General features: G+C 40.5%; 1 protein-coding gene across 5 annotated transcripts in view; it reads right to left on the bottom strand.

The window, feature by feature from the left end:
• SPIDR (scaffold protein involved in DNA repair) overlaps positions 1-22,367 on the bottom strand; it is a 624,221-nt gene that overhangs the window by 151,810 nt on the left and 450,044 nt on the right. For all 5 annotated transcript variants that reach the window (XM_037803415.1, XM_037803414.1, XM_037803416.1 and 2 more), the window contains 2 exons: positions 8,125-8,320; positions 6,439-6,683 (listed from right to left, as the gene is read on the bottom strand). In XM_037803415.1, the coding sequence (XP_037659343.1) occupies positions 6,439-6,683; positions 8,125-8,320 (441 nt within the window). The remainder of the gene's footprint in view (positions 1-6,438; positions 6,684-8,124; positions 8,321-22,367) is intronic.

The following is a 22,367-nucleotide window of genomic DNA, read 5'->3' as shown; positions in this document are numbered from 1 at the left end:
TGCTCTTTACCTCACTGTTTTAGTTTACCAATGCTGCTGGGATGCAAAATACCAGAAATGGATTGGCTTTTATAAAGGGGGTTTATTTGGTTACACAGTTACAGTCTTAAGACCATAAAGTGTCCAAGGTAACACACCAACAATTGGGTACCTTCACTGGAGGATGGCCAATGGCATCTGGAAAACCTCTGTTAGCTGGGAAGGCACGTGGCTGGCATCTGCTCCAAGTTCGGTTTCAAAAAGGCTTTCTCCCAGGACGTTCCTCTCTAGGCCACAGCTCCTCTTCTAAAATGTTACTCTCAGTTGCTCTTGGGGCATTTGTCCTCTCTTAGCTTCTCTGGAGGAAGAGTCTGTTTTCAATGGCTGTCTTCAACTGTCTCTCATCTGCAGCTCCTCTCTCAGCTCATGTGTGTTCTTCAAAGTGTCCCTCTTGGCTGTAGCAAGCTCGCTCCTTCTGTCTGAGCTTATATGGTGCTCCAGTAAACTAATCAAGGCCCATGCTGAATGCGCGGGGCCACACCTCCATGGAAATTATCCAACGAAAGATCTTGCCCACAGTTGAGTGATCACATCTCCATGGAAACATCCAATCAAAAGTCTCCAACTGAATCAACACCAATATGTTTCCTGCCCACACAAGACTGCAAAGATAATGGCATTTAGGGGGACATAATACATCCAAACCAGGACACTGACCAACAGTGACTTAGCTTTTAGGTCTCAGATAAAATAGTACTTCTTTAGATTACCCATTCTTGAATCCTCTAAAACAAATTCTGTCCCTTCTCCACTGTTTTCTCTTATGGTCCCCTATTTTTTCTTACCATTGCATTTAACACAACTTGTAATCATAAATGTATTTTTTTCCAATTGTTTTGTATGGGACTCTCTCATTAGACTATGCTCAAGTAGTGCAACTTTAATGTCTGGTTTTGTTAATCACTGTAGACCCTGAACCTAACACAGGACCATGGTAGAAATATTTTTCCTTAATGTAAAGAAGGAAGATATTTAGGACAAGAGACAAAAGGAAGGCTCACAAGAAGAAAGGAAAGAATAAAGCACCAAGGTATAGAGAAAGGAAAATATGCTTTTCTCCTAGGTTAAGCTCAATTAATTTCCATAAAATGATAATGAAATGTTGCTATTAAATTGGAGGATTCTGTCTTTCCATGTCTTTATCCAAAGGCATATCATAAGATAGATTAAATCCCCAATTTTATATATTTCTGCAATGACAGGCAAGAAGGAATGTGCATTTACAGGCTATAAAACAAAATAATTTGTCCCTAAGTTAAATATCTCAAGGAAAAAGAAAGGGAAGGGTTAAGAAAGGGGGAAAGAAAGGCAACATTTAATGGAAATCACAATGGGCTAGGAACCAGGGAATGTAGTTCTAGACCCTGCTCTGCCATGAGATAGCAGAACTCTACGGAATTTACTTCATCTTTCTTTGCTTCAGTTCTCTCTGCTGTAAATGATCTCCAAGACCAGCATTCCTTTTCTGTTCAAAAGTCCTATGGTTTTATTAGTATAAATTTATTTAGTAATCATTTAACATGCAGCAGTTCTGGAAAAAAGTGTGTTTGGGCTCTGAAGTGACTGTCCAGCTTGGTGGGTAGAGAGGGTCTTCTAAATTGTGTGTTTTTGTTGTTGTTGTCACCTTGTAGTGATTTATTAAACTTAAGTGTGTGTTGGTTACACTGACTTACAACACTCTGAGAAACCTTGTAGAAACATTTTCCTTAATTACCTGAGTTGGAGGAAGTAATCTAGAAGAACAATGACCAAGAGACTGACGTATTATATTCCTGAAATCTCAAATGTAGTTTGATAATATCTCACAGCTCAGAGGACACAGGCGTTTGGACCGAATTATGTCTGGCTCCAAACAGGACTGTTTGACTTCACATAAATTCCCTTTAATTTCAAACCTAGCACAAATGGGCTGTCTGCTGTCAGAAGATAAACTTGTACTTATCCTAGAAAAGAGGTATTGGTGGAGCTCTGGGAATAGACTAAAATCAAAGCCCACGGTCATGGTGCTAAGCAAAGTGAGATACAAAACTTAAAGAATTTCATCAGGACTTATTTGACCTGGTGGGGTGGTGGAGGGGGAACTATTGTGGTCAAAGAGTCTACTATAAGACATTGTCTTTTTAGCCTTCTCACAGGTCTTATTAATTTCTTCTGACATGGTGATTTCTGTCACTTCACAGAGAACACCTACTGATCAAAGTTGTCTTTAAGTTCATTGATAGATCTTTGGGGTAAAGTAGATTATATAGCAAGAGCTTAAGAAAAGCCATTTTGAAAATCAAGGAACAAGATTTAGAGGTGACTTTAGTTCAGGTGCCGCTGCTTGTGTAATTCTCCTTTCCTGTATCTGCTGCACTGGAGAGTGTGGACAAAATGAACTCAAATGCTCTACAGTGGGTCAAATAAAGTCACCAAGGATTGAGGAGTTAACAGTAAAAGTCCAGGTAGAAAAGAAAGGAATCTTCCCAGCTACCTACCTAAGTCTTCTAATATTGCTTTTTCTTACCTCCTTGATAAAAAAATATAAAAATATACTTTACATGTGTATATATTAAAAAGTATATGAGCACTTCATATTTTATTAGAAAGCATATTGCTAAGTGTTTCTCCATGACAGATATTTAATGTTTTTCTTCATATATATATATTAGCAAAAAATTAGTGGAGGTTTAAGTATAATTTTAATTATATGCTATATTGATTTGTAATCTGTAGAGCTTCATTACTGTCTACAAAATATTAATGATCATTCAGAAAATAAGACCTCCTCGTACCCAACAGACCCCAGAAGCCCTGTTCTCAAACATCCCCAGGCACCCAAGGCCAAATGCTATGGTCCTCTGTCCAAAAACCTGTTTCCAACACAGTCCAACTTTCACTTCCCCATGCTGCAGGACAGCTAGACTCAAGTCAGCTTTAGTCTAAACACAGCTTGCTTGTAACCAAATTTCCCCCCTTTTCTTGTGGCTCTAATACTTTCTACAACCCTGCTGGGAATTCTTCATCTCACTGTTTTCTTTTTGTCCACCAGTGTAATGTGAGCATGTAATAACTTCTTGGATGCCCCATGTCCTGATCTGCTAAATGGGAACAATGCCTTCTGACTTTTGCCCCTCATGTGCTGCCAAAATGTGCTGTGCACTGCACATACTAGCTAATCTGAGGGACTGGACTTTTTTTTTCTTGTTTTTGAGGTTTATTCCTGTCTTTCTTTCAATCCACCATGAGCATATTCTCACTTGATATGTCCTGGTGTATATTCCAAGATGCAGGTCCAAAGCATTCATGATGCTAGCCATTGGCAGCAATTCTCCACACTTTTAGCTTCCAGATTTCTTCTCTTTGCTGAAAAAGTAAAACAAGTACCGCTGAAGGAGCTGGATAGAGAGCCTTAGAGAGGTGCTGCTTTTGATTCTTCACAGCAGCAATTCCAGGGGGGGCGAAATGGCACCGTCAGTTTCATCTGCTACCTGGTCACTCGGTCTCGGCTTTCCCCTCCTAGGAGCATGTGCCCTACGTGCTGGGGTGCGGACGTTCACCAAAAATCTCACTGCTGCATTAGTAAGCATTCTCTTTCCCATAACCTAATGCTGAATATGTGACATGAAAAAAGTCAGGAGAAGCAAACAAACAAAAAAAGCCACCTAGTTCCAATCTATAACCATCTCAGACCATCTTATTTAAATTTACCACAGATTTAAACCCAAGAGTGCAAGACTGGTGTTAAGCTACAAGAAGTCATGTGAAAAAATTTAAAGGTGGCTTAACGGATCTCAAACACATATATTCCAAACAAAAGAAATATATATATTTTTCCCCTAGAAAATCTTTAGCTCTAAAGCTCAAGGGAACTTCTTGAAATTCAGAGAACTAAAATAATGCCCCCAAAACATCAGCCATGCAGAATCTCACCAACACAGTTAATTATTTGAACTCAGTTGGGATAATATGTTTTTGCTTGTTATTGTTGTTGCTTTTTCTTGGATGCTGAGTTTTCCAGGTATTGGCTCTAATTTTTATTTTATGCACCAAACACCCCCTCCCTTTTCAAGGGTTCTTTTCCTGAGTACTTTCTAGAGACTGAAAAAGAGAAAAAGATGTTTTAGATCAGATTTAGAGTAACCTTAAGGAAGTGCCCTCTGCCCCTGGTGAGCCAGCAGCAAGCTACCATTTCCCGAGTTACTTGACCTGTTCCAGAGAAGGGAAGGAGCCAAGTGCACTGCCTAAAAAGTAGTCCCCAGTGAGTATCTCTGGCCATTCTGCTCCTGGGATGTCAGCAGAGAAGCTCAAAGCAACGTTCTGTACACAGACTTACAAAAAGCAAATGATACAGTATGAAACACCGTAAGACAGAAAAGTCAGCTGTCTGATTGCCATGTAGAAACTGTATAAAATTATTTAAAATGAGGTAAGTAAGTTCATCAAGTAGAATTCCTCAGTCAAGGATATGTTCACAGCTAATAGAAAAGCACAAAAACAAGAAGGGTCTAAGTCTAAGCAGTAAAGAAGATGTCACTTGCACAACCTGTGTGAGCAAAGCCTGTTACCCGATGGGTATGATTCTTGTTCACGGGCAGTCATCTGTAGCTGTGTGTCCACTGCGGTCGCCATAGCCACAGGCGGCTACTTTAAAGGAAATTAAAATGAAATAAAATTTAGTTCCTTGTTTACACTAATCCTATTTTAAGTGCAACGGCCAAGTGTGGTAAGTGATCACTGTGCTGGACAGTGCAGATATATGGCACTGGCATCATTCTGGAACGCTCTGTGGGACAGCGAGGATCCAGATCATTTGAAATGGCACATACTACTTTCAAATACAGTGCCATCCACTTAAAGAGGATACATAATTAACACAGCAAGTGCTCCCTATCAGTCATTCTGAATTGTGTCAGAAAGCACCAAGAGAACAAAATGATTGTTAATTACTGTTTCTTCAGTATGTGTTTTCTTATTAAGAGTTGATAGAAAAAATAACTAATTTTATGAAGTGATATCTAGACTTTTAATTCCTATTCTGTTGTAAATCCATCTTATGCTTTGAGGGTAATTGAGCATCATAAGAAAGATAACTTCAAAATGTATGCCAACATTCTGACATAAATGTCCTTTATGGAAAATAACACAAGAGAATCTTCATACTTAAAAAGCTCTGAATGACACAGCCACCCTGGAAAACAGTTTGGCAGTTTATTATAAAACTAAATGTGAATTACCATACAATCCAGCAGCTGCACTCCTGGGCATTGATCCTAGAGAAATGAAAACTTATGTTCACACAAAGACTTGTACCTGAATGTTCATAGGAGCTTTATTCGTAAGATTGCAAAACTGGAACTAACCCAAATGTCCTTCAGTGGATGACTGGTTAAACAAACAATGGTGCACCGCACCACAGAACTCCACTCAGCAATAAATAGGATAACTTAGCTGACCCTCCAGGGAATTATGCCAAGCGAAAAGCACAATCTCAGAAGTTTACATACTACATGGTTCCATTTAAATAACATTGTTGAAATGACAAAATTGTAGAAATGGGGGAGTGATTAGTAGTTGCCAGGGGTTAGGGAGCTGGATGTGCTGATGGAATCCTGTGGGTGGAACGGGCTGGTGCCGTGCCTGTGGTGGTGGACACACGGGTCTACACACAGAACAAATTAAACAGAACTAAACACATACACATCAGTGCAAATACATCTGAATAAGATCAATGGTTGTATCAATGTCCACATCCTGGTTGTGATGCTGTGCTATGGTTTTGCAAAAGTTCCCCATTAAGTAAAATATGGTATTGCTCTGTATTACTTCTTATAATTACATGTGAATCTACAATTATCTCAATAAAAACTTCAATTATGTGTGTGTGAGGGGTATATAGGAACTCCGGACTTTCTATGCAATTTAAAGCTGCTCTAAAAACTAAAAATAAAGTTTATTAAAAACAAATTTCAATTCTAAAAAAGTGCTCTGGGCTTAACTTAGTAAGTCTTGGTTTCTACTGTCTGAAGGCCACAGATTTACTAATTGCCATTATTTATTCAGACTTTTAAAACTTATAAAATTTGATATTGCAGTGGTCTTTTTACATATAGTAACCACATGTATTGGCTTTCCAGAAAAATACCAATAAGCCTTATATTTTTATTACTTTCAATAACATGAAGCAGTAAAGGTAAAAGTAAACGTAACAGTTTTAATTTTTTAGTGGGCTTTTTCTATAAAGAAATAAATGTGGCCCAAATCCTGTCAGACCATGTGTCCCAATTTTTGGTGCAGGACAAACACTACCACAAGTATATGGTGAATTCAGCTAAGAAACTGCTGCAGGAAGGCCCTTCGCTCTCTCGAGAACTACGCCCAGGTGACTGGAGGCAAGTCTGCCTGTGCCTGGTCACTCACCGAGCCCCGGGCGGGTCTGCGTGGGCCTGAAGAGCAGTGGGGCTGCCTCCCTGCCGACCCTGGGCGCCGTCTCTGCTGGGAAGAGCATATGTTCTCTGCACCACCACCCGGACACGGACTCCTGACCGTGGGCTGGCTCCTTGGCTGTCTACCACGTCCAGGAGGGAATCTCTCTGCAGGGTGTGGGCTGAGAAGCGCGCAGGGGTCCGGCCTGCCCCCTGAGGGGCCTCACTCCCACACAGCACCTGGCAGAGACAGAGAGGGAACCCTTCAGCTTGACTCAGGATGACGCGCTGCACGCCTGAGAGTGGCAGGCTCAGTCCATCCCGTGACGAAACTGCTGTGGACGCCTGCAGCACCCGCGGCAGGGTCCTCTGTGCCTCCGGGGCAACTGCCTGCACAGAACGGGCAAAGTGAGTGACAACACCTAGAAAGGTCTCCCATCAAAATGCCTTGTGGTCATTTTTAAAAATTTTCTTTTCTGATATAACCATTCCAACAGAACAAACAAAAAACAAAATAGGAGAATAGTAAGGGTTTAATAAAAATGAATCATTTTATTAAGTGCTTGCTCCATGTAACCTGCTGGACTATGCACTTTATATCCTCATGTATTTTACTAACAATGCTTTACAGTAACATTAACTCTCATAATGAAGCAACATACTTCTAGAATGCTTACTGCATTCAAGGCACTATTCTTTACAAACTGTGCTTTACATGGTGAACATATTCACCTTCACAACCATCCCAAAAGGTAGAAGCAGTCATTATCCTCTTTTAAAGATCATAAAACTGAGACAGGGTCACCAAACATCAGAACCAGGGTGTCTGCCGGAGGGCAGCCTCACTGTCACTGCTGAGAGATGAAAATGTGTCTCATGCATGTAATATCATGTAGCTGTTAAAGCAGTAATGCAATTTGGGCCATACCTTAAATCTGTTACAATTAAATTGATTAGCACTCTCCTCTGTGCATAATCTCCTCCAAACATTTCTTTAGATAGTCAAAGGGAGGTTTTGTTTGATTATATATACACACAAAACAGGATGGCAGTCTCTCACTTTTTCTATCTGTCTTATGTCCCCTTGAGCTGCTCTCTGGTCTCCCACCCCACAACCCTAATGTCCTTAATGATGCTGAGGATGGAGCGCTAGGAGCCGTGTGGAACTGAGGCAGCTCCTGTAGTGGCCTTTGTGCCACTGCTACCGTGCCTCAGGGGTCCCATATTAACCCTGGCAGACCATCGTGGCTCAGGGCCCAGGAAATGAAAAATAAACAACCACCAGGGGACAATGTCAACCTTACACAGCTCTTTTATCCCAGGGGCACAGATATCATGGAAAAGAAAAACATGATTTCTGTTGTTAATAAACAATAGAAGGCTTAAACAAAAATCTTAGACAACTGTGAGAACAGAGAAAATAAAAACATTCACATATTTTAATGAATTAGAATAAAGACTAAAAATACATACTAAAACCAGGAAATACTATCAAAACTAAAGGCTGAACCAAACTACCATTTTTTCAGGCATAAAAACAGTACAGTGCTACAGCATATACATACACTATATATATGGAGGGGGACAAAAGGTAACATCCTCACTTATACTGGAGCCCTTCAAAACCCACTCACCAACATGATCATAAAGCATAAAACCTCTAAGCCAATGAATAATTTACCTGACTTTCAGGTGAAATATCTGCTAGACCCTGACACCTAAACATCTGGTGCAAAGTGATGATTCTTCTTGGAAGTGGTGTGTCCTGACAACGCTCTTCCCGAGTTGATTCTGAATCTTCTTTAGCACCAACTTTCCGACAAAAATAAGTATTCAGAATGACAGGGCAACTTCCATCTGGAATTACAAGTTTTTGCCTGGAAACGAGAAAGAAATACAATGGTTTATTTACAATGCTGGTTTCCCCTCATCATCCTGCTAAATGAGGAACGCGAGAGAGCAGAGTCTTCCCCGCCATGGACAGCGAGATGGAGTCAGCCTGTGAGTCAGAGAGGCCTTCACACTCCTCAAGCGGTGGCCCAGGGATCTGATTTTGTTTGTCAAGCGGAAGTCCTCTGTCAGGAGAGCGAGGTGTGGAGGAAAGGCGCTGCCTATGTGTCTGCAGTCCCGAGTCTGTAGACTGTGGCCTTAGGACGCCCTCAGGGAGAGATGCAGGAATCATGCAAAGACTATCAACAGGCTCAAGGAGGTGCCCAGACAACAAAATAAATGTTATTAACACACACAACCTGTAGACATTTTGATGGCTTCAAATCTTTCAGAGAGCAGGCCATTAAATACCAATGGAATGTCCACCACTGCTATCAAACTGACCAAAGTGTAAGTGCAAAAGCCTTACATTTAAGTAGAAAAGGTGTGGGGATATAATGGAAAAAATTCTCTTGGTGCCCCTCTGATCTCTCCTCTGGAAAACTCCTCAAGCCCACTCTCAGAACAGGCGGAGTTGCTTAGCGTTAGGTGGAGAGCAGAGGGTCGACTAGCTAGTGACCTTGGGGCCTGAGAAACAGCATGGCAGTGAGTAGTTCTCTGGTATTTTTGCCTCATAAATCTTGTTGCCAAAGAAGGCAGCAACCGGAAATGCCACTGGACGTAGACACACACACACACACAAACACACATACACACACGCACCAAAACGCCAGGGAAAGCCTGTCCTCTCTAGTTAGAAAGCCAGAAAAGGGACAGACAAGCAAGGCAGGAAACTTTAAGACAATAACTGCTCAGAAAATTATGGCACAGAAAAAATTATGGCCCCACTCCCACCCAAGACAGTAAAGGATGACTGGGGAACCTAGACTTCTCTCAGCCAGCCCGTAATGAGGGACCCCACACAATACTACCATTGAGGCAGAATAGGGACAGGGATTTTCATCCCACAGGCTTGCATTGAGAACCCCTCTCCCCACCCCCACCCAGGTGAAGGTGGAGATCAGGTGGGGATCCTGGCCTGCCACCTCCACCTGACAGTCACCCTTCCCCCCGCCCCCCTTGGGGTGGCTCCAAACAGGCAGAGTCCGGACTTTCACCATTGCCGAGCAGTAGAGAGGTGCCCCTCACTACCCCAGCCAGACTAGCATCCGTGGAGGCTGGGTCCAGCAACGGCAGCAAGCCCAGCCCCACTCTGGGGTGTCAGCAGAGGCCGAGCAGGGAACCTGGTCTCCACCCCACACTGGCAAGAAAAGGAGACCCCCTCTACCAGCTTCCACTGCCAAAGCAGTATCAGGAAAAGCATTTACAACTGATTTAAATAAGATGCACAGTCTCATAATATAATACCCAAAATGTCTGAGTTTCAATCTAAAATCATTTATATACCAAGAACCGATAAAAATCTCACTGTGAATGAAAACAATGATCAACAGATGTCATTGTTGAGATAACACAGATGTTAGAACGATGTGACAAAGATTTTACAGCAGCCATCACAAAGTGCTTCAATGAGTTGAGTTACAAAAGCACTTGAGAAAAACGAAAAAAAGAACACTAAAAGTTTCAGCAAAGAAATAGATTTAAAAGTGGAAATTTCAGGAGGAAGAAGATGGCAGTATAGAGAGGAGTGGAAGGTAGTTAGTCCCACAGGAACAACTAATAAACAACCAGGAACAACTAGTAAATAATCTGGAATAACTGCTGGGGGACAAACATGACTGTCCACACATTGTACACCAACCTGGATTGAGAGGAATGCCCAAGATTGCAGCACAAAATCTGTAAGTAAAAACTGTGTACTCAAGCCAAGAGCCCCCTCCCCACCATGGCAGCCCAAACTGCAAAATCTTACTGTGGCAGAAAGCAGCATTCCCAGAGTGATCAAATGTAGCTCAGTCCAGCCCCAACTGGGGTTTTAATTAACAAATGTGGACTGCTCAATACAAGCTATGAATCCTCAACAAGCAGACAGAGGCTTTTGGTGACAACTGACCTTAGAGAGCTGGAAGACCTTTCTGGGAGGGAAGGGGAGCCCAGAGGACCAGGTGCTATCTTTGCCCAACGGGGGAAACTGAGGGGGGGCATAGACTGGCCATGAAGGGGGGCTTTCTGTTCCTTTTTTGGCTCAGTGGAGAAAGCCTCAGCCATTTTCAGTTCCCAGTGCTCTGATCCAGAAAAGGTGGAGATAGCAGAGTCAGAGAGACTATTCAAATACAGATGATCTCTCCCTAGGGGGTATATACTCCCTAAGAGGAAGGAGGGGATGCCAAACTCTACTACCTGCCTTCCATTCAAAACCGGACCCCAGAGCCTGGGGGAAAACAGCCACAGACCACACTTCTTTACACCAGTCTGGAGTGACAGGCTGACAAGTGCCACCTGCTGGGCAGAAAAGCACAGTGACTTGATGCCTCACATGGTGTGTCAATTTTCTAAGACACACTCTCGGAAACCTGATACTATGTCCTTCTTCTGAGACCTGAGCCTGTTCTGGTCTCAGAAAACCTGATTGGGGTAACCAAGGAGACAAGATGCTTAGACAACAGAAAACTACAACCTACACTAAGAAAAATGAAGTTATGGCCCAGTCAAAGGAACAGACTTACACTTCAACTGAGATACAGGAATTGAAACAATTAATGCTAAATCAATTCAAATGTTTATGAAGATATGGCAAAAGAGAAGAAACATTTAATGAAAACACTGGGCATACATAAGGTAAAATTGAAAGTATGAAAAAACGAATGACAGACTCTACGGAAATGAAAGGCACAACACAGATGATAAAGATCTTTCACAAAGAGATGAAAGACACAATGGAGACATACAACAGCAGATCTCAAAAGGCAGAAGAAAATACTCAGGAACTGGGAAGCAAGGCACCTGAAAGCCTACACACAAAAGAACAGATAGAGAAAATAATGGAAAAATATGAGCAACATCTCTGGGAACTTAAAGACAAAATGAAATGAAGGAATGTACGTGTCATGGGTGTCCCAGAAGGAGAAGAGAAGGGAAAGGGGCAGAAGCAATAATAGAGGAAATAATCAATGAAAATTTCCCTTCTCTTATGAAAGACATAAAATTACAGATTCAAGAACTGCAGTGTACCCCAAACAGAATATATCTGAATAGGCCTACGCCAAGACACTTAATAATCAGATTATCAAATGTCTAAGATAAAAAGAGAATCCTGAAAGCATCAAGAGAAAAGTGATCCATCACATACAAAGAAGCTTGATAAGACTATGTGCGGATTTCTCAGTAGAAACCATGGAGGCAAGAAGGAAGTGGGGTGATACATTTAAGATACTGAAAGAGAAAAACCACCAACCAAGATCCTATATCTGGCAAAACTGCCCTTCAAATATGAGGGAGTTTAAAATATTCTCTTACAAACAGACAATGACAGAGTTTGTGAACAAGATACCTGCTCTACAGGAAACACTAAAGGGAGCACTACAGACAGAAAGGAAAAGACAGGAGTAAGAGGATTGGAACACAATTTTGGGAGACAATAGCACAGAAATGTAGGTACACTGAACCAAGAAGACTATGAGTATGGGGGAAAGAGGAAGGTTAGGAGCATGTGGGACACCAGAAGGAAAGAGGAAAGTTAAAGACTGGGACTGTATAACTCAGTGAAACCTAGGGTGATCAACAGCTGTGATAAAAGGTACAAATATGTTCTTACATGAGAGAGAACAAATGAATGTCAACCCTGCAAGGTGTTAAAAATGGGGTGGGATTGGGGAAAAAATACAATCAATGCAAACTAGAGACTATAGTTAACAGAAACAGTGTATTATGCCTCCTTTAATATAACATAGGCAATATACCAAAGCTAAATGCATATGTGGGGGCATAGGAGAGGGTTATGGGACTCTTGGCATTGGTGATGTTGTCTCTTTATTCTACTTTAGTTTAATGCTATCTTTCCTTTTGTTGCATCCTAGATGTCAAGTTTTGTTTTCTTTTCTCTCTTTTTTTCTTTTTCTCTTGTCTCTCTACCTTCTTTGACTCTTCCTCCTCCTTTGTTGAAGAAATGGAGATGCCCTTATATAGACAGTGGTGAGGGTGGTGAACACATAAATACGTGACTATACAGGGAACCATCGATTGTTTACCTAGGACGGAATGTATGGTGTGTGAACAAAACCATCTTAAAAAAATGGGTTGATGAAGAAACATTGAGGGCACTATATTGAGTGAAATAAGACAGACACATAAGGACAAATATTGCAGGGTCTCACTGATATAAACTAATTATAATATGTAAACTCATAGACAGGTAATGTATGTTATCAGGATATAGAATGAGGCTAAAGAATGGGGAGCAGTTGCTTGTTATGAGCAGAATGTTCAACTAGGGTGAACTTGAACATTTGGAAATGGAGAGAGGTAATGGTAGCATGTTGTGAGAATAACTAACAGTGCTGAATGGTATGTGAATGTAGTGGAAAGGGGAAGCTTAGAGTCACACATGTCACCAGAAGGAAAGTTGGAGGTTAAAAGATGGGAATGTATAAAACAGTGAATCATGTGGTGGACAATGTCCGTGATTAACTGTACAAATATTAGAAATCTCTCTTATGAACTAGAACAAAGGTATGACACTATAACTGAAAGTTAATAATAGAGAGGCATATAGGAAAAAAATATACCTATTGCAAACTATATACTACAGTTAGTAGTATTTTAATATTCTTTCATCAACAGTAACAAATGTACTATACAAATACTATGAATCAATAATGGAGGGGGATGGTTAGGGGTATGGGAGGTTTGGAGTTTCCTTTTTTGTGTCTTTATTTCTTTTCTGGAGTAATGAAAATGTTTTAGAAATTGAAAAAAAACTTTTAATTGTGGTGATGAATGCACAGCTGTATGATGGTACCATGGGCAATTGATTGTACACTTTGGATCGTTGGATAATTGTATGGTATGTGAAAAATCTCAGTTAAAAAAAAAACTTTTAAAAGGGGCGAAGAAAAGTGTTGCATATTGATAAAAAAGTGAATTCAAACAAAAAAGTGCATATACAAACATATATGCACCTAACAACAGGGCCCCAAAATATATAAAGCAAACACAGATTTGAAGGGAAAAATACATGGTTCTACATTTACAGTAGGAGACTTCAATATACCACTTTCCATAATGGATAGAAAACATCTAAATAAAAGATACATAATGAAATAAAAGACTTAATCAATACTACCCACTAGACACAGTAGACATACATAGAGCACTTGATTCAACTACAGAAGAGCACATATTCTTCTCAAGTGAACATGATCACTGTCTAGAATAAAACGTTAGGTCACAAATGTGTCTCAAAAAATTTTAAAAATTTTAAATCAAACAAAGTATCTTCTCCAAGTGAAGGTGGAAATCAATAATAGAGGGAGAAATAGAAAATTAACAAATTTGTGGAAATTTAAAAATGTACTCTTAAATAACCAATGAGTCAAAGAAGAAATCACAAGGGAAATTAGGAAATATCTGAAGATGAAAGGAAACGAAAACACCACACACCCAAACTATGGGATGCTAGCAAAGGCAGTGGTCAGAGGAAAATTTATAGGTCTAAATGCTTACATTAAAGAAAAGAAGAAAGATCTCAAGTCAGTAACCCATCATCACACCTGGAAGAAATAAAAAAAGAAGAACAAGCCAAATCCAAAGTGAGAAGAAGGAAGGAAATAATAGAGATTAGAGAAGAGATAAATGAAATACAGAATAGAAAAATAATAGAGAAAATCAATGAAACCAAAGTTTGGTTTTGAAAAGATCAACAAAGTTGACAAACATTTGGTTACACTGACAAAGGAAAAAAGGGAGAGAAAGCAAATAATAAAAATCAGGAACGAAAGGGGGCAATGCTAACAATTTTATAATTTTTCCTTTAGGCCAAGGAAACTAAAACAAGAATAGAGCTTCCACAACACGATAAAGGACATATATAAAAAACCTACAGCTACAATTATATGCAATGGTGAAAGACTGAAAGCTTCTCCCTAAGATCAGGAACAGAACAAGGATGCCTGCTATCACTATTGCTATTCAACACTGTTCTGGAAGTGCTAACTAGAGCAAGTAGGCAGGAAAAGACATAAAGGAAAAAAGAGGATATTATGAATAACTGTACACCAACAAATTAGAAAACTTCGATGAAATGGATAAATTCATTCATTAGGACACACTAACTCCCTAAACCGACTTGAGAAAAAAAGATCTCAACAGACCAAAAACAGGAAAAGAGATTGAGTCAGCAATTCAAAAACCTTCCAAACAGAAAAGTCCTTGACCAGATGGTTTCACTGGCAAATTTAACCAGACATTCAAAGAAGAATTAGCACCAATCCTAAAATTCTTCCAAAATATTGAAGACAAGGAAAGTGTTCCTAATTCATTCTATGAGGCAAGCATCACCCAAATTATCAAAGCCACATAAAGCTATCACAAGAAAAGAAAATTACAGACCAATATCCCTAGGTCTGACTAGGTGTAAAAATTCTCAACAAAATAATAGTAGATCAAATTGAACAGCATTTAAAGGATTATACACCACGATCAAGTGTAATTTAACCCAGAAATGCAAGGGTGGTTTAATATAAGAAAATCAATTGGAGAAACTAAGATGGCAGCTAGCTGAGACAGGGCGAAAAAAAAGCCTCTGTGAAAAACACTAGATAAAAACCAGAAAGTGACCCAGAATACCGGTTACAGCGATGCGCCAGCTGGACGAGGGCTCCTAGCTCCAGAAGGGTCGTATACTTGGTGAAACCAGGAGTCGGCATTCTGAAATGAGTGAGTAAGCTGGCTGGAAGACCCGCAGCCGCGCAGCAGTCTGGGGAAGCCAGGGTTCAGCGTTTGGAGACCAGCTGGCTCTTTTAAAATAAAAAAAAAAGGGAAAAACCCAGGAGCGGCTTCAGCTGTGATTGTGGGAACAACGCAGTAAAGCACAGCAAGAGGAGGCTGGGCCAGCCTCTCGGTGTCTGGCTGGGAAGATAGCCCGCTGCAGATACCCTTGGGTCCAGGGGAACGGAGGGGAGAGCCGGAAGCAGAAAGAAACCATGTGGCTTGTAGCTGGCCCCCTGGAGGGCTGGATAAACTACTGCCTGGGGCCGTGCCCACAGCCCAGAGTCCCGCCAGTTGTCCCGGAGCTGGGAAGGAGGAACTGTGTGTGTGTGTGTGGGGGGGGTTGAGACGCCCCATTCGGCCATTTTTGCTTCAGGCTGAGAGCACCCCTGCACGGCCTGGTGGCCCAGGGCTTCTTTTGAGGGACGGCACACACTGGGAAGATAGCACGGCATTCCCTTGGCTGAGCTCCTGGAGAACCGCAGCTGGGAGGGGGGACCCGCTCGGAGGACCCAGGGACGCTATGCGAAGTCCAGTGGTTTGTGGATCAGCGAGAGAGAGGGTCTGGGCCTGAAATGAAATGAAGCTTAGACTCTTGTGGCAGCCTTGAATCTCCGGGATCCTGGGGGATTTGAACATTAAAACTGCCCTTCCTCCCTGGCCACCCATACACACGCCCCACATTCAGGGCGGATGGCTCCAGCAACACACCCAAACTGAGTTCTCCAACTGAACCCACAAGAATCATTTCCCCACACACCGTGGGAACAAGGTTGAGAACTGACTTGAGGGATATAGGTGACTCACAGATGCTATCTGCTGATTAGTTACAGAAAGTGTATGTCACCAAACTGTGTTTCTGAAAAATATCCCTTTTTTTTTTTTACAACTTGAAAGAATCCTATCAAGCAAAACAAATGCCAAGAGGCCAAAAACAACAGAAAATCTTAATGCATATGATAAAACCAGACGATATGGAGAATCCAACTCCAAACACACAAATCAAAATATCGGAAGATACACAGTACTTTGCAAAATTAACCAAAGAACTGCAATTGAGGAATGAAAACATGGCAAAGGATTTAAAGGACATCAAGAAGACCATGGCCCAGGATATAAGTGACATAAAGAAGACCCTAGAAGAGCATAAAGAAGACATTGCAAGAGTAAATAAAAAAATAGAAGACCTTATGGAAATAAAAGAAACTGCTGAAAACAGAACCATGAAAAATGATTGGAAATACACCTTTTCAATTGTGGCAATAAATCAAAGAAGTGATAACAATTTATCTTCAGACAGAAAGCTTTTTCTTTTTTTAACAACCCCTCAAGGCCTCCACCCCTCTTACTGCAGCAGCCTATGGAGATCTTGGTAACTGTAGCTAGTAAATTAGAAGCTACAATGATGATTAAGGGCAGAAATTGTACTTAAAATATAGATCTTTGTTCCCTGTCATTTTGTGATGTTGGAAAAAAAAATCAGAACCCAGGATGCTATTGTGGTGTGTATGGACTTTATTTCAGACTGTAAATGGCTTGTGCTATTCGAATACTTGTTTTAAGTATGGCTACTAACTGTAGATTTGACTGCCTGACCAAATTCCAATGATACTTGTACACCAGAATATTCCTCCTCAATCCTATTTGCTAGTAACATTTGCACTGTGGTAGGCTGGCTATAACCACTCCATAATTAAAACATTTTCATATTAGTACTACCAGCAATAGTGGCAAACCCTGCAATTTTTCTGGGAAAAAAAAACAAAAAAGCATTAGTTGCACACCTACAATCCACACAGATACATAGTTTTTCTAACTTAACATTCATTAAGTGAAATTAATTTCTTGTTTGGCAAGTTTATTGAGAAATTGTGTTTTATAAATGGATATCCCTGCTATGACTGTGAAAACATGTCGAGTGCCACATTGGTGTCACAGACAGAAAGCACACACCTATGCAATATGGCTTACCCTATATTTATTTGTAAAAATCCAAGCATAGTTTAAAATACATGATGTCAATATTACTAGTCTTGAGTTTCTAGGAAGGTTCTTTATGATTATTCCAGGTAAGTGTATAAAAGAACTTAAGTGCTTTTCTTTCATTGCTTGAATTATTTTCTTTGAAATCAGCTATTACAGGATATTTTTTTATTTTATACATGCTGTTTTCTAATTAAAATATAATCACTGAAAACTGAAGTTAACTAATTTGATTTTATAAGATTTGTAGCATTACAGAATTAAAATGGGATATATAAATCAGCTGCGATTAACAATGTATAGTGTTAATTAGTGAACTTGAACCAGATTTGTAGAAAAATTATGTTATTTCTTTTCCACCTTTTTGGTCTTAACTAATTTGAATTATTCAAAAAGGATTTTCCCATACTATATTTTGAGATAGAAGGTAATTTATTTGGCAGGAAGGATGCATGTATGATATTTCATAAATTCAGTTCTTTACTATAGATAATACATGGGTATAAACAAGATACTTAGTATTGATGTACTAGGCCTTAGAAGTTACTAATATAAGACCTAATTATTTTGGGTATCCAGCTAGCCACATGGTTTGTGGCTTACAGGACTAGATGTAAGATTATTCCCATGAGACATGTTGAATTTATGAAGAATGGATTTTAAGGCTTTGAAGATGGCTAATTTCTCAACTAAAAACACCAATGACCAAACATCTACCTTTTCCCATAGGAGTAGACACTAGCAGGCCAGACAAAATGATCTTAAAAGTATTTGATTGTCACATATGACTTGTGGTCTGTTGCCAATTAATACAGTACTTGTCTTATATGATTCTTAACACTACAGCACAAGTATTATCAGTGGATTATCTGGAATAACATCTGAAAAATGGGTTCATCTCTGTTTGTGTTTGCTCTTTAAAACGATTATTTTTCTCCTATCCCAAGTTGGCTTTGCATCTATTAGAGTAAATAAATTCTTCCAGCTGCCTTATTAGGAGTATTATGAGGGTAACACCTTTTCTGCTTTTCATCTTGTATTTGGTTTACTGTATTAAGATATTTGATTTCAGATTGAATGAATGTAAATAGAAATTAAATGCAAATTTGAATGAAAAAAAAAAAAAAAAGAAACTGCTGGCCAAATTAAAAAGACTCTGGATATTCATAATACTAGGCTAGAGGAAGCTGAACAACATCTCAGTGTCCTAGAAGCCCACAGAACAGAAAATGAAAGAACAAAAGAAAGAATGGAGAAAAACATCGAAAAAATCGAAATGGATCTCAGGGATATGATTGATAAAATAAAATGTCTAAACTTAAGACTCATTGGTGTCCCAGAAGGGGAAGAGAAGGGTAAAGGTCTAGAAAGAGTATTCAAAGACATTGTTGGGGAAAACTTTCCCAACCTTCTACACAATATAAATACACAAAGCATAAATGCCCAGCAAACTCCAAATAGAATAAATCCAAATAAACCCACTCCAAGACATATTCTGATCAGACTGTCAAATACTGAAGAGAAGGAGCAAGTTCTGAAAGCAGCAAGAGAAAAGCAATTTACCACATACAAAGGAAACAACATAAGATTAAGTTGTGACTACTCAGTGGCCACCATGGAGGCGAGAAGGCAGTGGAATGACATATTTAAAATTCTGAGAGAGAAAAATTTCCAACCAAGAATACTTTATCCAGCAAAACTCTCCTGCAAATTTGAGGGAGAGCTTAAATTTTTCACAGACAAACAAGTGCTGAGAGACTTTGCCGATGAAAGACCTGCCTTACTTCAGATTCTGAGGGGAGCCCTGCCGGTGGAGAGACAGGGAAAAGAGAAAGAGATACAGAGAATTTTAACAGACATATATAGTACATTACATCCCAAATCACCATTTTTCTGTGAACATTTTTCTCTAGTGATCACAGATCTTTCTCCAGAAGGGACCATAAGCTGGGACATAAAACAAGTGTCAAGGTAGAAGCTGGAGAGGCTCCCTTGAGTGCAAAGGTCTTTCTACCTCATTGAATTAAGGACTCTTAGGTGACATGAGTCTATGGACTTGACCTTGCACCACTCTATTTAACCTTGTCACTATATAAACACCTTCTTAAAAGTAGTCTCGGTGTGGGCGGGGCAAGACGGCAGACTGGTGAGCTGTATGTTTTAGTTACTCCTCCAGGAAAGTAGGTAGAAAGCCAGGAACTGTGTAGACTGGACAACACAGAGCAATCTGACTTTGGGCATACTTCATACAACACTCATGAAAACGTGGAACTGCTGAGATCAGCAAAATCTGTAAGTTTTTGTGGCCAGGGGACCCGCACCCCTCCCTGCCAGGCTCAGTCCCATGGGAGGAGGGGCTGTCAGCTCCGGGAAGGAGAAGGGAGAACTGCAGTGGCTGCCCTTATTGGAAACTCATTCTACTGATCCAAACTCCAACCATAGACAGACTGAGACCAGGCAGCAGAGAATCTGAGAGCAGCCAGCCCAGCAGAGAGGAGACAGGCATAGAAAAAAAACAACACGAAAAACTCCAAAATAAAAGCGGAGGATTTTTGGAGTTCTGGTGAACACAGAAAGGGGAAGGGCAGAGCTCAGGCTGAGGCTCATATGCAAATCCCGAAGAAAAGCTGATCTCTCTGCCCTGTGGACCTTTCCTTAATGGCCCTAATTGCTTTGTCTCTTAGAATTTCAATAACCCATTAGATCTGTGAGAAGGGCCCTTTTTTTTTTTTAATCCTTTTTTCTTTTTCTAAAACAATTACTCTAAGAAGCCCAATACAGAAAGCTTCAAAGACTTGCAATTTGGGCAGGTCAAGACAAGAGCAGAACTAAGAGAGCCCTGAGACAAAAGGGAATAATCCAGCAGCTGAGAAAATTCACTAAACACCACAACTTCCCAAGAAAAGGGGGGTGTCCGCTCACAGCCATCATCCTGGTGGACAGGAAACACTCCTGCCCATCACCAGCCCCATAGCCCAGAGCTGCCCCAGACAACCCAGTGTGACGGAAGTGCTTCAAATAACAGGCACACACCACAAACCTGGGCGTGGACATTAGCCTTCCCTGCAACCTCAGCTGATTGTTCCAGAGTTGGGAAGGTGGAGCAGTGTGAATTAACAAAGCCCCATTCAGCCATCATTTCAGCAGACTGGGAGCCTCCCTACACAGCCCAGGAGCCGAGAACTGCCCTGGGGGGACGGCACTCACCTGTGACATAGCACAGTCATCCCTCAACAGAGGACCCGGGGTGCACGGCCTGGAAGAGGGACCCACTCGCAAGTCTCAGGAGCCATACGCCAATACCAAGGACTTCTGGGTCAGTGGCAGAGACAAACTGTGGCAGGACTGAACTGAAGGATTAGACTATTGCAGCAGCTTTAAAACTCCAGGATCACCAGGGACATTTGATTGTTAGAGCCACCCCCACTCCCTGACTGCCCAGAAACACGCCCCATATACAGGGCGGGCAACACCAACTACACACGCAAGCTTGGTACACCAATTGGACCCCACAAGACTCACTCCTCCACTCACCACAAAGGCAAAGCAGGGGAGAACTGGCTTGTGGAGAACAGGTGGCTCGTGGATGCCACCTGCTGGTTAGTTAGAGAAAGTGTACTCCACAAAGCTGTAGATCTGATAAATTAGAGATAAGGACTTCAATTGGTCTACAAATCCTAAAAGAACCCTATCAAGTAAAGCAAATGCCAAGAGGCCAAAAACAGAAAACTGTAAAGCATATGAAAAAACCCGACGATATGGATAACCCAAGCCCAAGCACCCAAATCAAAAGATCAGAAGAGACACAGCACCTAGAGCAGCTACTCAAAGAACTAAAGATGAACAGTGAGACCATAGTACGGGAGACAAAGGAAATCAAGAAGACCCTAGAAGAGCATAAAGAAGACATTGCAAGACGAAATAAAAAAATAGATGATCTTATGGAAATTAAAGAAACTGTTGACCAAATTAAAAAGATTCTGGACACTCATAGTACAAGACTAGAGGAAGCTGAACAACGAATCAGTGACCTGGAAGATGACAGAATGGAAAATGAAAGCATAAAAGAAAGAATGGGGAAAAAAATTGAAAAAATTGAAACACACCTCAGGGATATGATAGATAATATAAAACATTCGAATATAAGACTCATTGGTGTTCCAGAAGAGGAAGAAAAGGGTAAAGGTCTAGGAAGAGTATTGAAAGAAATTATTGGGGAAAACTTCCCAAATCTTCTAAACAACATAAATACACAAATCCTAAATGCTCAGGGAACTCCAAATAGAAGAAATCCAAATAAACCCACTACGAGACATATTCTGATCACACTGTCAAATACTGAAGAGAAGGAGCAAGTTCTGAAAGCAGCAAGAGAAAAGCAATTCATCACATACAAAGGAAACAGCATAAGACTAAGTAGTGACTACTCAGCAGCCACCATGGAGGCAAGAAGGCAGTGGCACGATATATTTAAAATTCTGAGTGAGAAACATTTCCAACCAAGGATACTTTATCCAGCAAAGCTCTCCTTCAAATTTGAGGGAGAGCTTAAATTTTTCACAGACAAACAAATGCTGAGAGAATTTGCTAACAAGAGACCTGCCCTACTGGAGATACTAAAGGGAGCCCTATAGACAGAGAAACAAAGAAAGGACAAAGAGACTTGGAGAAAGGATCAGTACTAAAGAGATTCGGTATGGGTACAATAAAGGATATTAATAGAGAGAGGGGAAAAATATATATGACAAACATAAACCAAAGGAAGATGGCTGATTCAAGAAATGCCTTCATGGTTATAATGCTGAATGTAAATGGCTTAAACTCCCCAATTAAAAGATACAGATTTGCAGAATGGATCAAAAAAAATATGTACCATTAATATGTTGCATACAAGAGACTCATCTTAGACACAGGGACACAAAGAAATTGAAAGTGAAAGGATGGAAAAAAATATTTCATGCAAGCTACAGCCAAAACAAAGCAGGTGTAGCAACATTAATCTCAGATAAAATAGACTTTAAATGCAGGGATGTTTTGAGAGACAAAGAAGGCCACTACATACTAATAAAAGGGGCAATTCAACAAGAAGAAATAACAATCACAAATGTCTATGCACCCAATCAAGGT

This window comes from Choloepus didactylus, chromosome 14, assembly GCF_015220235.1.
Source record: "Choloepus didactylus isolate mChoDid1 chromosome 14, mChoDid1.pri, whole genome shotgun sequence".
Classification (NCBI taxonomy): Eukaryota; Metazoa; Chordata; class Mammalia; order Pilosa; family Megalonychidae; genus Choloepus; species Choloepus didactylus.
The sequence above is the reverse complement of the archived record's forward strand: the minus strand, read 5'-3'. Positions and strand labels throughout refer to the sequence as shown.